Below are 15,990 nucleotides of genomic sequence, written 5' to 3'. Positions count from 1 at the left end.
TCTCAGTGAGTCTCGGTAGTAGGTACTGAGGTTCTCCTTTATAAAGTCTAAAATTAAAGAGGAAAAATCAGTGAAAATGAAAATCGAGAAAATTAATTACTCACCTTGTATATTTTTTTCAATAAGCTAAAAGATGAAACAAAGTTACAACTTGGCTAAGCTATTGTTTATTTAGCATATTTTTTATCTATATATTGTTATGTTTTCTTTTTTAGTACAATATGTTGAAAGGGCAAAATAATAAGCTGTATATTCCACGATTCAAATCATATCATTTATTTTGTTCACATGATAGTATAATACAATCCACCACTTTATTAAAGTGTTCGAAAAATAGTATAAAGAAAGGAGTAATCAAACAATAGACAGTAAGACCTAAAGTGTCAATTAACGATTATCACTAAATCTAAAAGTTTTACACTCTACACCCATAGACTTTAAACAACAGCCATTTGTTGAAAAATTACACTCTTTAGTTCATTTTAGGCTCATTTCTTTAGCTTAAAGATTCTCTCATAAACATATATCCTACATTTTTGCATAGATTTATACATTATTTTCAACTATCATTATCTCCTCTTCTTCGTCAGATATAAACTTTTTGGATATTCGTTTTCTTCGTCCTCTTCCACTTCCTTCGCCTTTTCGACCTTTCAATTTAATTTTCATCCTCATACTGGGATCTGTATCAGGTCCTTCTTCCACTTCTCGAATTTCCCTTTCGTCCTCTGAAGCTTGACTCTCGGCCTCAATCCTGAGTCGTGCATTTCTAAAGACGGTTTGCAGCGTACGGGAATTTTCGTAGATTAGCGAAGCCTCTTCATTATAGATTTGTGCATTTTTACATAATTGCATGAAGTCTTTCTCCAAATCGTCCAAGTCGGTATATTTACCTTCGTCGATCTTTTGAATCAATTTGTTAATGGCAAGAGGTCTTTTGATGATTTCATAGTAGTCGGGAAATTCACGCCGAGGTGGCAAATCCATAAACGGTTCGCTCAACCGATGACCATCTGGATTGTCTGTATAGTTGATCACTATAGACAAAACTTTCTTCATTCTTTTCTTTAGCTTTGGATCAATGTGTGCTTTCCTCTTTCGTGGCATCGAGTCGTCGTCATCATCTCCCTTCCTTCTTCTCTTTCTCGTTGTCTTCTTTTTTTTATCATCTTCTTCTTCCTCTTCCAAATCGAGGCCTTCTTCTCCAATAACCTTCAGCCATTCTTTTTCGGTAAGACTATTTGTGTAGTCAACCTCTTTACGTTGTCTTGAACCTCGGCCCATTACAGACTTATCCTCATCCTCTTCATAGGCCCATTTTTCAACTTCCTCGTCATCCTTGATGAGCCATTCCGGTAATTCTGATTCATCCAACAACCTCGATTTCCTGTTGAAGCACATTTTTGCTTCTTCTCTCCTCCTTTCCAGGTCCATTTTCTGAAACTCCTCGAATTCAGTTTCACTTCTGGCGATCATCTGATTTACCGTTTCGTCATCCGGAACTTCGTTTTCCTCCTCGTCGTCTGCATCGTCTTGATGTAATATGGTTTGCAAAAACTGCTGCCTTTCCGAGCCCGTAGACTTTTGGTCAAACATACCAGCTTGAATGACCTTCTCGTCCATGTTGAGCTTGTACCTGGCAGCAGCCAAAATTCGCTCCTCCACAGAGTTTACGGTCATCAGTCGCAGTACTCTTACTTCGTTTTTCTGTCCTATGCGGTGAGCTCGATCTTGCGCTTGCAAATCTTGGTGGGGATTCCAGTCGGAGTCAAAAATAATTACAGTATCTGCCGCCTGGAGATTCAAACCAAGACCGCCAGCTCGCGTCGACAAAATGAACAGAAAATAATTAGAGGCCGGGTCATTAAACTTTTTCAACAGATCACCCCGATCTTCAGCTTTGGTTGTTCCATCTAATCTTAAATACAAAAATCCTCGATAATTCAGATAGTCCTCCATTATCGTCATTAACTGTGTCATTTGACAGAAAAGCAGTACTCTGTGACCAGTAGCTTTCAGCTTTGGTAAAATTCGATCTAACAATTCAAACTTTCCGGATGAGCGATATAAGTCGGGTCCGCTGATAAGGCTACTTCCTTGGATACCTAAATGTTCGCAATACTTTTCTTCGATAACTTGGAACATGAAGGGATGATTGCAGAGTTTTCGAAGCTGCACAATTGTGTTCATGAGAGCTTTGGTACCGCCCTTGCCACGTTTACCTTTTTCTGATCCGTCGGTCAAAAGTACACCCTTACTCTGCATGTGTTTGTAGAGCACCTTTTGCAGACCCGACATATCACATTTAATAATATATTCGACTTTGTCAGGCAGCTGAGACTCAACTTCTTTCTTGAGGCGTCTCAGCAAGAAAGGACGCAAAACTTTGTGCAGACGACGGATAATAAGGATAGTTTCTTCTTCGTTAAGTTCAACTTTTTCGCCGGTAGTGGCAAACGGTGCATTAAACCACTGCTCGAAGGTGCTACAAGATTTAAAAATAGATGGCAGTAAAAAGTTAAGTAAGGCCCAGAGTTCAGGTAACTTATTTTGCAATGGTGTGCCGGTGAGCAGTAACCGATGAGGTGCTAGATAATGTGTGTTCAAAACTTGTGTTAATTTACAGTGGTGATTCTTCATTCTGTGACCTTCATCTATAATCATATATTTCCATTGTATTTTTGCTAAGACACTTTTATCCTTGATAATATACTCATAAGTGGTCAACAAAACATTGAATTTGGTAGCGCGCATTTGTGACTGGATTGTCCTTCTACCAGCTGGAGATCCTTTGTACGAGACTACAAGGACACTTGGGGCCCACTTTTCGAACTCGAGTATCCAATTCGAGAGCGTCGACAGAGGAACAATGATAAGGAAAGGTCCGTTCACTTTCTTCTTTTCCATCAGATACGTGATGAGAGATATAGTCTGGATGGTTTTACCGAGACCCATCTCGTCGGCCAAAATACCATTGAGGTTGTTATTGAACAACGAAACCATCCATTCTAAGCCTTTGACTTGATATTCCTTTAGTTGCCCATTCACCATAATAGAAGCTTGTTCTGTGACAACTTCGTGAACAGTGTGAGCAATATTGTAGTAAGTTTGCTCCTCTGCTTTATACTCGTCGTCTTCAACTTTGGCTTTTTGTATCGTCATCTTAACATCGGTTTGGTCCGCGTCACCTGACGGCATCTTTTTCTCCTCGTCCCTTTCGTCGTCTTCGTCATCGTCTTCGTATTCGCTCTCCGATTCTATTGGCTCCCAACCAGGATGAGATTCGAGAAAAGCGCTCAATTGACTCATCAAAGGCGCTTCCTCACCAGTTAGAGTACAGCCCGTACTGATTTCAATAACGTTGACATGGTGATCATCGCCATCTCCAATATCGCCGTTATCGCCATCTTGATACCGTTTCTTCTTCTTTTTCCGTTTCTGCTCTTCTACTTGCTTCTTCCGCTGTTCCATTTTGTGCTGTTTAACCATTTCGGTAAGATTACAAATGTACTCGTCAGTTTGAGATAGAAGGAAAGCAAGACGTTTATCTTTCTTTTGGTCGATGAGCTTTCTGTAACCCTCCTCGTCCTCTGCCATGAGGCGTCGCATACGTTCTTTCTCTATCCTCTCCTGCTCCTTCTTTTGTTCTCTTTCAGCATTGGCGTGATGATTGAGTATAGCTTTATTAAGACGTGACAGCCTTGCGACATTATTCCTATGGAATTCTTTAAAATCTTTACTATGCTGTAACACTGAGCTGATGAATTCTTGATGCTTTTGGCGACGCTTTCTTTCAGCTTCCAATTTTTGCTGCTTCTCGAGTTTCTCAGTGGCACGAGCTTCTCGCAACCCTTGTCGTTTTGTGCGTTTGTAAACTTTGGCGTTCACTGCCGTTTCTAGGGTAGTGTCTTTACGAGTGCACGCCAATATTTCTGTTCTGAGCTGCCTTTGGAAATTCAATACCCTGAGCATGCCAAGCTCAATTTGAGCATGAATGCGTAAATCTTCCGGCATATTTGTAGGCATGTAATTGAGTTGCTCCACGCGAAGAGCGATTCGTGCAGCAACTCGATTCTCTCGCTCTTGCAATAGAATCAGCGGATCCAATCCGGAAGGTTTCCCTACTGGGGTGACTTTGTTGGGTTTGGAACCAGCTTGAGGTCCTTGCTGTTGTGGTCCTTGGTTCGATTTTGGAGGACCTACAAATCCAGGAACCCCTGGAGCTGTTAGTGGCATTAGAGATTGTACTACGTCCAAGGACTTTTGACCTTGCACAGCGAGTACTTGCTGCTGCGTCAGAGGCTGATTACGCGCAAGAGAGCGGTAGGCCATTATTTGCGCTCGGAGCTGCTGAACTTGTGGATTACTAAGAGATTGCTTATCACTATTGCTTGTTCCAAGCTGTTTAGCTTTCAATGCAAGGAGTTGAGAGTAACGCGGATCATCTTGCAATCCTTTATCTTCCATCGCATCAATTGCTTTCTGCAAGCCAATAAGGGTATTGTGAGCAGCTCCGGCACTTGATCCCATTTCTGATCCTGATATACCATTTTGCACTGGGCCTTGTATAACCGGGAGCGGACCTATAGTACCATTTAGAGGTTGCGGTTGATTACCTGTAAATAAAGGTTTTTATTAAAATAATGTTTTTGCAATTAAAAATTTTTTTAACAACACCAAGTAAACCTATAGCAGTTTAACGATTACTACAATTAAATCAACTAGTTTGAACTATGAAACAGTTACTTACCTATGTTTTGCGTCATCTGTGGCACATGAGCATGACTAGGGTTAGGTGAATGAGACGAAGCAATAGCACCTGGCTGTCCAGGACCAACTGGTATTGCTCCCATGGGGCCAATCTGTTGTGGTGTTATTTTCACAGGCTGAGCAGTGGCCACTGGGCCTGATGGTCCACTTGGACCCATAACTCCCATACTAGCTGGCATCTGTGAAGCTTGTGCAGTGTAGCGTTGCTGCACACTTGTCTGATGGCCAGGCGAAGCTTGCTGTAGCTGAGTCAATTGTGTCTGCTGCATCATAGGAGGAGCTCCAGTCTGTGGAGGAGGCACAAGTGGACAGGATTGGGCAGCTTCAAAGCCCTGAGATGGACTTTGAGGAAAGTGTTGGCCTGTAATACCCATACTGGGTGGCATCTGTTGTTGTACTGGGTGGGTGTAGCCCTGGACAGCCTGTTGAGATGCCGTTTGGGGTGCAACAAAGCCCGGCTGCTGGGACATTTGCAACGAAGGTCCGACAGCTTGTGGTGACTGTGACTTCGATACCGCTACCTCTGAAAAACCAGGCACGGGACTGCCGTGTTGGCTCGAAGGTGAGGTAGTCGTCTGCTGCTGGGCCGGTGGACCCATTTGATTGCTTGGAGGTGGCATCGGTGATGACTGCGGCGAGGGGTCTGACATGTTTTACGTCGGAGTGTGATGATAATCACACGCTCTTTTCCTCACTCATTCCATCACACCGAAATACACAGCGAATTATAAAAACTTTGGCTCGCATACGTCTGACTTTGTCGTCACGGTCGGACACTCAATTTGTCTTTTTTTCATTGAACTTTTGCAGCACTGCTGGTATACCATAACCATACATAAATTAACATACATGAATACTACGAACCATGAATATATGATGACGTGTGTTGTGGTTACACCACGTTATATTACACACTGGCTGGCACAGAGAGAATCAGAGAATTAGAACTCGCGAAGATTGTCAGAGTCGGACGAAGGCACCGTGTATGTGATCGCACACCCACATGCGAAGACTGCAAAGTGCAAAGCTGCAAAGTAAACCGTTTCCCGCTCACGTTGAGTTTTGATTTTTTATTACTTATCAAACTTATATATCACCTACTGCTTTACTGCCTTAATTAACACATAAATATTTAGAATTTTACTCTTTGCTTGACTGCAAGCAGGCAAAAAATAACTGCAAGTCTGCAACCAATGCCACCGCCACATCAACGATTAACCATAAAGTTCACAGCAACAAAAATCACATATATAATGCAAAGTGTATGTGTGTGTGTAACTTGATGGTGTAAAGGTGCATTTTCACGGGACGACCCGACGACGACGGAATCGCTCGAAAACTTTTCCTTTCCAATGACGTCCCTACAGCGCGGAATTTGAATTTCAAGCTCTGTACCCATTGTTTCAAAAATGACTATCGTAACCCTAAAATGATCTTATTTCTATAAAAATATTAAAGAAAATTTTTTATAGAAGTCAATTATTTCATATTGCTGAAGAATAAAAAAATTTACCTTACACAAATAAATGAAAACTAAATTGCTTACAGCGATGTTATCGTAGCACATTATCGTAGCAAAAAATTTACTCTTTTTAATAAACAAGAAAATAATTAAATCTTTAGCGAGAAGAGCTTAAAAGGTAAAAAAAAAACGATGGTTATTTAGTATTGGTAGGTGAATGTAAAAAGAAGGATAAGACTATATTGTCCTTGGACTATTGCATTAATTAGAATCAAACAAGGCTCTTTGCTTTTCCTTTTCATCCTCTGATGATTGTTACCGAAAAATTGTTTTCGTGCGGAATCACCATTTTAAGGCAATATACATAAGTAAACTTTTTTGTTATATATTTTGGCTATTGTTGCTATTATTCTACTGCTAACCCTCACGAATATAATATTCGCCCTACTAGAAATTTTCCTCGAAAAGTATCCCGGAAAATTAAAATACGCCTCACGCGTGTTTCAACTTTGATGCACACTAAGCGGACTATATTATTACGTTCAGTTTAGATTTTAAAAATACTCGCATCGTTTTTCTTATGGTCACGCTAAATCAATATTATGTTCTCATTTTATAGTTTATAACTGCTTCAAATCTCAAATTCACAGCTCTTTTTTTTGCAACAATTGCAACTGGTGTATGTGCAGCAGCAGTCGACTAGAGGGTGGAGCCGGTGAAGGATCGTGTAGTACTACTGTCGTATACATATTGGTCGTCGACCAGTGTACATAAAATGATTTTTGATAAACGAAAGTCATGTGAATCAATGAAACCCAAAAATTATGTTCATATTAATTTAATAGTTACACTTTTTAATTACATATAAGCATCTTATAGAAAATTATACATAAAATAATTACATAAAAATCTATTACATAAAAAATCGCTTTATATTCATATAAAGGAAGTGGAGGATAAAGGTCTGCAAAAAACAACAAAAGAATGTATTTAGTACGATCTATCTCATTTACTGTATATAATTATTATTATACACAATTACCATTTTCTGTGAAAGTTCTTGATTACAGACAAAATTAGAAATAGGACAATAGAAGGAAATTCAAGTCTAGAGTTTTTTTTTTTTTTCACTATAAGTGTACCTAAAATTAAAAAAATGTCTATAAACTTCCTACATTTGTATGCTTTCTTTTGTTTAAAAAATTGATTTAGCTTCATTTTTGTTTGTTTATCGACTCTCGGTGTCTCTTTTAAAACTCATGAACCATATTTACTTTACTTATAAGAAAAAATTTATCGAAATATAATTTAAAACCTTACAGATTTCTAAAGCTTATATACACTCAATGATCATCAGCATCGTCGTCGTCGTCTGAAATACACTTTTTACTGATTCTCTTTCTTCGACCGCCCCGGCCGCCACCCTCGCTCTTCCTGCCCTTTAGTTTGATCTTCATCCTGACGTTGGACTCGGCATCGGAGCCATCCTCATCCTTATTGTCGTCAGAGCCTGTGCCCTCGGCCTCGACCTTCTTTCGGGCGTTCGTGAACACAGACTGCAGGACGATCGAGTTCTCGTGGATAAGCGACGCCTCCTCGTTATAGATTTGTGCGTTTTTACAGAGCTGCATAAAGTCTTTTTCGAGCTCGTCAAGGTCCGTATACTTGCCCTCTTCGATCTTCTGGATGAGCTTGTTGATGGCCAGCGGCTTCTTTATAATATCGTAATAGTCCGGGAACTCGCGGCGCGACGGTAGCTCCATAAAGGGCTCGCTGAGCGCTCGGCCGTCACTACTATCCGTGTAGTTCACCACGCAGGAGATGATTTTTTTCATACTCCTCTTTAACTTGGGACTGATGCCTGAGCCACCTCTCCTCTTCTTTACAACGGGCTCCTCGTCCTCGTCACCCTTCTTTCTCCTTTTTCTCGTCTGTTTTTTCTTTTTATCGTCCTCCTCCTCTTCTTCGAATTCAACGCCATCATCACCAATAGCTCTCAATAATTCTTTTTCCGTGAGACTATTGGTGTAGTCGACTTCTTTACGCTGCCTCGAGCCTCGACCTAAGATTTTGTCTTCTTCCTCGTCGTAACAACATTTTTCTACTTCGTCGTCGTTTTTCACTAACCATTCAGGCAGTTCAGACTCTTCCAACAAACGGCCCTTGCGAGCTGGGCCCATTTTGGCTTCGTCTCGTCTTCTTTCCAGGTCCATTTTCTGAAACGATTCGAATTCAGTTTCACTTCTAGCAATCATGTGATTGACCGTCTCGTCATCCGGAACTTCGTTTTCCTCCTCGTCGTCTGCATCATCTTGATGCAATATGCTTTGGAGGAACTGCTGTCTCTCCGAGCCCGTAGACTTTTGGTCAAACATACCAGCTTGAATGACCTTCTCGTCCATGTTGAGCTTGTACCTGGCGGCAGCCAAGATTCGCTCCTCCACAGAGTTTACGGTCATCAGTCGCAGTACTCTTACTTCGTTTTTCTGTCCTATGCGGTGAGCTCGATCCTGCGCTTGCAAATCTTGGTGGGGATTCCAGTCGGAGTCAAAAATAATTACAGTATCTGCCGCCTGGAGATTCAAACCAAGACCGCCAGCTCGCGTCGACAAAATAAACAGAAAGAACTCGGAGCCTGGGTCGTTAAACTTTTTCAACAGATCACCCCGATCTTCAGCTTTGGTTGTTCCATCTAATCTTAAATACAGGAATCCGCGCCAATTCAGATAGTCCTCCATTATCGTCATTAGCTGCGTCATTTGACAGAACAATAGTACCCTATGAGACGTGGCTTTCAGCTTGGGTAAAATTCGATCCAGCAATTCGAATTTGCCAGACGCGCGGTACAAGAGAGGCCCGGTTATCACACCACTTCCCTGAATACCTAAATACTCACAGTATTTTTCTTCAATGTGGTGGAACATGAAGGGATGATTGCAAAGCTTTCGGAGCTGCACAATAGTGTTCATGAGAGCTTTCGCACCACCCTTGCCGCGTTTACCTTTTTCCGAGCCGTCAGTTAATAACACACCTTTACTCTGCATGTGCTTGTAGAGCACCTTTTGCAGACCCGACATATCACATTTAATAATATACTCTACTTTATCAGGCAGCTGAGACTCAACTTCCTTCTTGAGGCGTCTCAGCAAGAAAGGACGCAAAACTTTATGCAAACGGCGAATAATAAGAATCGTTTCTTCTTCGTTAAGTTCAACTTTCTCACCGGTAGTGGCGAAAGGCGCGTTAAACCACTGTTCGAACGTACTACAGGATTTGAAGATAGACGGGAGCAAGAAATTTAATAAAGCCCACAACTCGGGAAGCTTATTTTGCAAGGGCGTACCGGTAAGCAATAAACGATGAGGCGCGATATAATGAGTGTTCAACACGTGGGTTAATTTACAATGATGATTTTTCATTCTGTGACCCTCGTCAATGATCATGTACTTCCACTGGAGCTTAGCTAAGACACTTTTGTCTTTGATTATGTATTCGTACGTGGTTAATAAAACGTTAAACTTGGTGGCACGCATTTGCGACTGTATTGTTCGCCTACCGGCCGGAGATCCTTTGTACGAAACAACGACGACGCTGGGCGCCCACTTTTCGAATTCAAGTATCCAATTCGAGAGCGTCGACAGAGGAACAATGATGAGGAAAGGTCCGTTCACTTTCTTCTTTTCCATGAGGTACGTGATCAGGGCTATCGTCTGGATGGTTTTACCGAGACCCATCTCGTCGGCCAAAATACCATTGAGGTTGTTATTGAACAACGACACCATCCACTCTAAGCCTTTGACTTGATATTCTTTTAGCAGACCATTTACCATGATAGATGCCTGCTCCGTGACGCTCTCATGTACGGTATGAGCGATACTATAATACGTCTGCTCTTCAGTCTTGTACTCGTCGTCCTCTACCTTGGTCTTCTGTATGGTCTTTTTATGCTTAAACTCTTCTACGTATGATCTATCGTTTTCGTTTCCGTTTTCATTCTCTTGGCCATTTTCGTCTTCGTCGTCGTCGTCCTCTTCACTGTCAGTCTCTACAGCCTCCCAGCCCGGATGCGATTCGAGAAATGCATTCAGTTGGCTCAGGAACGGAGCTTCGTCACCACTTAAAGTACGACCAGTAGCGGTCTCCATCACCTCGACTCGGACATCTTCGCCGTCGAATCCCTCGCCATTCTCGCCTTCCATCGACAACCTCTTTTTTTTCTTCTTGCGCTTTTGTTCTTCGACTTGCTTCTTTTTTTGTTCCATCTTGTGCTGTTTGACCATCTCTGTGAGATTTCCAATATACTCATCAGTTTGAGATAAAAGGAAAGCAAGACGTTTATCTTTTTTTTGATCGATGAGCTTTCTGTAACCCTCCTCGTCCTCTGCCATGAGGCGTCGCATACGTTCTTTCTCTATCCTCTCCTGCTCCTTCTTTTGTTCTCTTTCGGCATTTACGTGATAATTCATTATGGCCTTGTTAAGCCTAGACAGCTTGGCAATATTGTTTCGATGAAACTCCTTGAGATCTTTACCATGCTGTAGCACCGACGACAGGAACTCTTGGTGCTTTTGCTTGCGCTTTCTTTCAGCTTCCAATTTTTGCTGCTTCTCAAGCTTCTCCGTGGCTCGGGATTCCCGCAGATCTTGACGTTTCACGCGCTTATAGGCCTTTAAGTTAACGCCAGTTTCCAGGGTCGTGTCTCGCCGAGTATTGGCCAGAATTTCCGATCTAAGCTGCCGTTGTAGATGCAGTACGCGCAACATGCGCAGCTCGATTTGCGCTTGGGTGCGCACCTCGTCGGACAAGTTGGGCGGCAAACTCTCAAGCTGCTGGATTCGCAAGGCGATTCTCTGCGCGACGCGAGTCTCTCGTTCATCCAGTATGCCGAGAGGATCGATGCCGACTGGCCTCGGCAGAGTTGTCACTCGATTCGTTTTGGCACCACTGGGCTGTGGTCCTTGCTGTTGAGGACTCGGCCCTTGTTGTTGAGGACCCTGCTGCGGAGGCGGTGGCATCTGGTTTGGCTGCGGACCAGCAGGACCCATCATTCGTGGCGGCCCAGCGAATCCCGGCGGCACGCCCATGACTGCATGTGGAGGTGGAGGTGGCGGTGGAGGCGGCCCGCCTGGTGGGCCAGCTGGGACCATGGGTCCAGCTTGCGTTGGATCAACCGGTCGCTGATTGATACCTTGCACGGCCATCATTTGCTGCGGGCTCAGCGGCTGGTTGCGTGATAGCGCACGATACGCCATTATTTGGGCGTGGAATTGCTGCAGCTGTTGCGGACTAAAGAGTTGATTTTCATTGCTGCCCTGTCTTGCTCTTAAAGCAAGAAGTTGCAAATAGCGAGGATCCTCCTGCAGTCCCTTCTTTTCCATTTGATTTATCACTTTTTGTATTGCATTTAAATTTTCTTGGCCTTGACCAGGTACAGGCGCCGGACCGGGCCCAGGCCCCGGACCAGGCATACTGCCAGGACTATTACCAGGCATACCAGGGCTAGACACAGGAGGGCCGTTCTGCGTGTTGGGACTGATATGCCCGGGGCCCATCGGACCTCCAGGAACGCCAGGTGCACCCATCGGCCCTCCAGGAACACCAGAACTCATGGGGCCACTAGAACCCATCGATCCACCAGGTCCAGTAGCATTCATAGATCCTCCAGGACCGATCGCATTCATGGGACTGCCCATTGTCCCCATTCCAGGACCTCCAGGAGGAACTGAGGCACCCATAGGACCCGTTGAACCCATTTGACCTGTGGCACCCATTGGACCACTAGCACCCATTGGTCCTGCTGCATTCATAGGACCAGCGGGACCTCCCGTGTTCATAGGACCAGCAGGAACTCCCGCGTTCATAGGACCAGGCCCTCCAGAACTCATTGGGCCACTGACACCGCTAGCACCCATCGGACCTCCTGGGACACCAGCACTCATTGGACTACCAGGGACTGAACTGCCCGAGCCGACCGACATTTGTTGGTTTCCTGAAAATATTACACATTACGTTTCAACCAATGTGAGAATACGTGCTGTGACGTAATCGCTAGGAAGAAGATATGAAAATATAGCCAATGTAAACCATTGGCGTTTAAAAAAAAAAAAAAAAAAAAAAAAACATACCCATACTTTGTGGTCCTTGATGCGGCCCTGCATGTGAACCTTGATGCGGACTTTGGTGCGGCCCATGGTAAGGGCTCTGATGTGGCCCTGAATGTGGACTTTGATGTGGTCCTTGCGGAGGTCCCGAGTGTGGACTTTGATGTGGTCCTTGGGGAGGTCCTCCTGGGTGTGGGCTTTGATGTGGTCCTTGAGGAGGTCCTGGATGCGGGCTTTGATGTTGTTCTTGTGTAGGTCCTGGATGCGGGCTTTGATGTGGTTCTTGGGAAGGCCCTACATGCGGACTTTGATGCGGTCCTTGTGGAAGACCTTGATAAGGACTCTGATGTGACCCTTGTGGAGGTCCTGGATGCGGGCTTTGATGTGGTGGACCTTGTGGAGCTCCAGGTTGCGGGCTTTGATGTGGGCTTTGATGAGGACCTTGGTGAGGACTCTGGTGTGGACCCTGATGATGTTGACTTTGATGATGTGGACTTTGATGTGATCCTTGATGTGGTCCTGGGTGTGGACCTTGGTGCGGACTTTGGTGTGGTCCTTGATGTGGTCCTGGGTGCGGACCTTGGTGTGGGCTTTGATGAGGTACTTGATGATGTTGACTCTGATGATGTGGACTTTGATGTGATCCTTGATGTGGCCCTGGATGTGGACCTTGGTGCGGGCTTTGGTGAGGTCCTTGATGATTTCCTTAAAATATTACACGTTATATTTCAACAAATGTAGGAAATCATCAAAGAGTGACTAAGCTTGAATAAAATTTGTTAAAAAAAAGTGGCTAAAGTTATTCAGAATACTACTAGTCTTGCCTGTAAGGTACACCTGACTGTTACTAGGTGTTAGAGCAAAAAGTGTTATTTCAATCATAGGATCTCATTTCAATATTCTTTCGGTTTAACGTTACGTATGAAATAAGTTTTATGTTATATAAAAAATAATTCTGCATTATGCATTAAAACAAAACGTCCAAATTGAAAAAGTTGTAATTTATCAAAATTTGCAACTTTGTTTACCATGCATATGCATACCATAGAATCCAATTAGAACACACACATGAAAAATTTAAGAGTTGTTTAACATAAAAAATGGGTGATTTGTGAATGGTCACACAATTTGCTCTTTTGAAAATAATAAGGCACTCCCATGAATTTGTCGCGCCTAAAAACATACCCATACTTTGTGATCCTTGATGAGGCCCTGCATGTGGACCTTGGTGAGGGCTTTGGTGGGGTCCTTGATAAGGACCTTGGTGCGGGCTTTGGTGAGGTCCTTGATGCGGCGGTTGATGAGACTGTGGATGATGAGATTGCGGGTGATGAGGAACTTGATGCGACGGGTGCTGGGTAAGGTAACTCCCTTGCTGAGGCACTCCTTGCATTTGAGAAGACTGGACATTTTCATATCCCGGTGAAGGACTGTGAGGATGATGCTGTGGCGGCATGTTTGGTGGCATTTGTTGGGGATGAGGATAATTCTGTGGTGGTTGTTGATGAGGCTGTGGTGGTGGAGGACCATATCCTTGAGGTGGTTGCCCTATGAAACAATGTTTTGTTGAAAGTTAATGATGTATTATTGCATGCTTGTATTGTTAAAAAAATGATTGAAACTCCATAAATTCTAATGTTTGGATATATTTTCAACGACTGTACGATTTTCCTTGTTAGTATAGCCTTTACATGAAACATGACACAGATAATGATGGCATTTCAATGATTTTAGCTTAAAAAGCAGCTTTGACAATAGGCAAAAAATTTACTAACCAGGATGCTGTGGAGGAAACATGGGTGGTGGTGGAGTCTGCTGAGACATGGGCTGCTGCTGGGGTGGTGGGCCCTCCTGATAGCCAGGCGCCGGACTATGAGGATGATTGGATGGCGAGGGCGCCTGCTGGGGCGGACCCATCTGGTTGGGTGGTACCTGCGGTGGCGGCATTGGTGAAGGCTGGTGTACTCCTCCTCCTCCTCCACGGCCCGACGAGGACCGTTTTGGCTTTTTGCCACCGCTACTGGCACCAGTGCCAGCCTGTGCAGCGGCGTCGAGGCTCACAGCGGCACCGACGACGCCAGCAGCGGCTGTAGCAGTGGCAGCATCCCTGCAAGGAGGAGGCGCACCTTTGTACGTAGCGCGGGCCTGTAGCTGCGTTTTACTCACTTTTCGGCTCATTAACGCTAAGACGGCTAGCTAGCTATAGCTGTTTGTCTGTCTGTCTAGATGACCGGCTAGTTAGCTGGTCCTATTAGTAAGCGCGACAAAACAACAACAACGACGACAACGACGAAGACGACGGCTTCATCGACGGTAATAGCGATAGCTTTTTCACGTCACCGGCTAGCTGAAACATTAGCGGTTGTATCACTGTGCTCCATTTGAAGGAAGCCCGTGCGCGCATTATTTTTGTCGCGGTCAGCAGTAGCAGCAGAAGCAGTAGCAGCACTGGGGCGCCGAGCTCGCGATCCATAGATGATGATGATCAGCTCAGCAGCGGAGGCGGCTCGCACACGCTCTCCATGCACACTACTCACTACCACCAATACCACTACTACCAAGTAATCTCGTTCAGTGAACAGTCCATGGGCAACGTTCACGTTCACGTTGGTTTTCCTTCACTACTGCTCCCGGCGTCCTAGCTCCTCGAGGGATTCTTACCCTCTCGATCTTCGTATGTATTTACAATGATAGATGATCTCTTTCTTTTTTCCTCTTGCCAGTATAGTATGTATGATATATCTACATTTTACATAACCTTAATTCCCCACTGGCGACGAGGCCTTCATCTACCCGAAGCTGTGCTCATCTTTAGCTAACTTTCATCTGAAGCTCCGTGTGATTGTGTGCGTGTATATATATCCTCGCACACCGACGGTCGTCGTCAATCGCCTACAACACAGCTACTATAACTATATATACAGTACATACATATCAAAAAACATAGCCGCTGCCGCGCGAACCCTCTGTATATATATAAAAATATATATATATATAATACAAGCACACAGAAACACACTGCTCCGTTTTGCAGCAGTTAACTTTCCTCGGTGATGTTTTTTTCGTTCCCCGGAGGACACAGCGTTTCAACAACAGCTCGAGTCCTGCTGCCTTCTTGGAATGCACTCAACAAACAGAGGAACCTAGCCTACGCTTTATGGCCCCAGAGAAAAGACAGAGAGGATATATTGAAAGGAGAGAGAAAAATATGTGCCAGCGCCCAGGGCCCAGAGAGAGACTTCCTTCTATACTGCTCCTCCTTCCCTTTTATTTCGGAGCAGCACGCGCTTCGGCTCTGTATATGTTAAACTTGTGTGGGGTACTTTACTTTGCGCTTTCTTTCGTTACGAGAGCGACGAGAGAGTATCCCTTGCACGAATAGCCCCGAATCAATTATCGCTTTTCCTCGTTCGCAGTTTCGCACAGTGAAATCAATCCAAAGTCGGTTTCGAACGAACGGCTCGGCTCTCGGTTCGCTGGATGCACTGCCATCAAGCGATCGAGTTTATGGGCAAGCGAGGGGTACCCAAAGGGAGGGGGGGAGGGAGGGCTGAGCGGAACGCCGCGTCGCCGCCTACTACTATACTCCTATCCTCTGCGCTGGCTGTTGTGGCGCAGAGTTTCCCTTCTCGGAGCTGTGCCTGCTTCGTGGACGAC

General features: G+C 44.4%; 2 protein-coding genes across 6 annotated transcripts; both read right to left on the bottom strand.

Annotated features, from left to right (window-relative positions):
- Window positions 1–252: 252 nt before the first annotated feature.
- Window positions 253–5,996, bottom strand: LOC106640996 (brahma chromatin-remodeling complex ATPase subunit). Its single transcript, XM_014355196.2, has 2 exons — window positions 4,751–5,996; window positions 253–4,616 (listed from the first exon to the last, which is right to left on the bottom strand). Exons 1-2 carry the CDS (start codon window positions 5,418–5,420, stop codon window positions 547–549), a joined length of 4,740 nt encoding a protein of 1,579 aa, XP_014210682.2. The 5' UTR covers window positions 5,421–5,996; the 3' UTR covers window positions 253–546.
- A 1,058-nt stretch (window positions 5,997–7,054) lies between these two features.
- On the bottom strand, window positions 7,055–15,816 carry LOC106640995 (brahma chromatin-remodeling complex ATPase subunit-like). Of its 5 annotated transcripts, XM_089593293.1 has the most exons (5): window positions 14,410–15,816; window positions 14,109–14,370; window positions 13,519–13,881; window positions 12,358–13,038; window positions 7,055–12,221 (listed from the first exon to the last, which is right to left on the bottom strand). In XM_089593293.1, exons 1-5 carry the CDS (start codon window positions 14,509–14,511, stop codon window positions 7,576–7,578), a joined length of 6,054 nt encoding a protein of 2,017 aa, XP_089449419.1. In that variant the 5' UTR covers window positions 14,512–15,816; the 3' UTR covers window positions 7,055–7,575. The 5 variants fall into 5 exon arrangements, with proteins under 5 accessions (XP_089449419.1, XP_014210681.2, XP_089449417.1 ...); XM_014355195.2 differs by having other exon boundaries at window positions 14,109–15,816; XM_089593291.1 differs by having other exon boundaries at window positions 12,364–13,038; window positions 14,109–15,816.
- Between the last annotated feature and the right edge of the window lie 174 nt (window positions 15,817–15,990).

The sequence above is a fragment of the Copidosoma floridanum genome, unplaced genomic scaffold (genome assembly GCF_036245765.1).
Source record: "Copidosoma floridanum isolate Cflo_tuat_1 unplaced genomic scaffold, Cflo_Japanese_pri ptg000019l, whole genome shotgun sequence".
NCBI classification, from domain to species: Eukaryota; Metazoa; Arthropoda; class Insecta; order Hymenoptera; family Encyrtidae; genus Copidosoma; species Copidosoma floridanum.
The sequence above is the reverse complement of the archived record's forward strand: the minus strand, read 5'-3'. Positions and strand labels throughout refer to the sequence as shown.

Coding starts and splice junctions, on each gene's coding strand:
- LOC106640996 (XM_014355196.2), bottom strand. CDS start 5,420: ATGTCAGACCCCTCGCCGCAGTCATCACCGATGCCACCTCCAAGCAAT. Junction 4,617..4,750: donor ACAGATGACGCAAAACATAG/GTAAGTAACTGT, acceptor CTTTATTTACAG/GTAATCAACCGCAACCTCTA.
- LOC106640995 (XM_014355195.2), bottom strand. CDS start 14,511: ATGAGCCGAAAAGTGAGTAAAACGCAGCTACAGGCCCGCGCTACGTAC. Junction 13,882..14,108: donor GTTTCCTCCACAGCATCCTG/GTTAGTAAATTT, acceptor ATTGTTTCATAG/GGCAACCACCTCAAGGATAT. Junction 13,039..13,518: donor TCAAGGATCACAAAGTATGG/GTATGTTTTTAG, acceptor TAATATTTTAAG/GAAATCATCAAGGACCTCAC.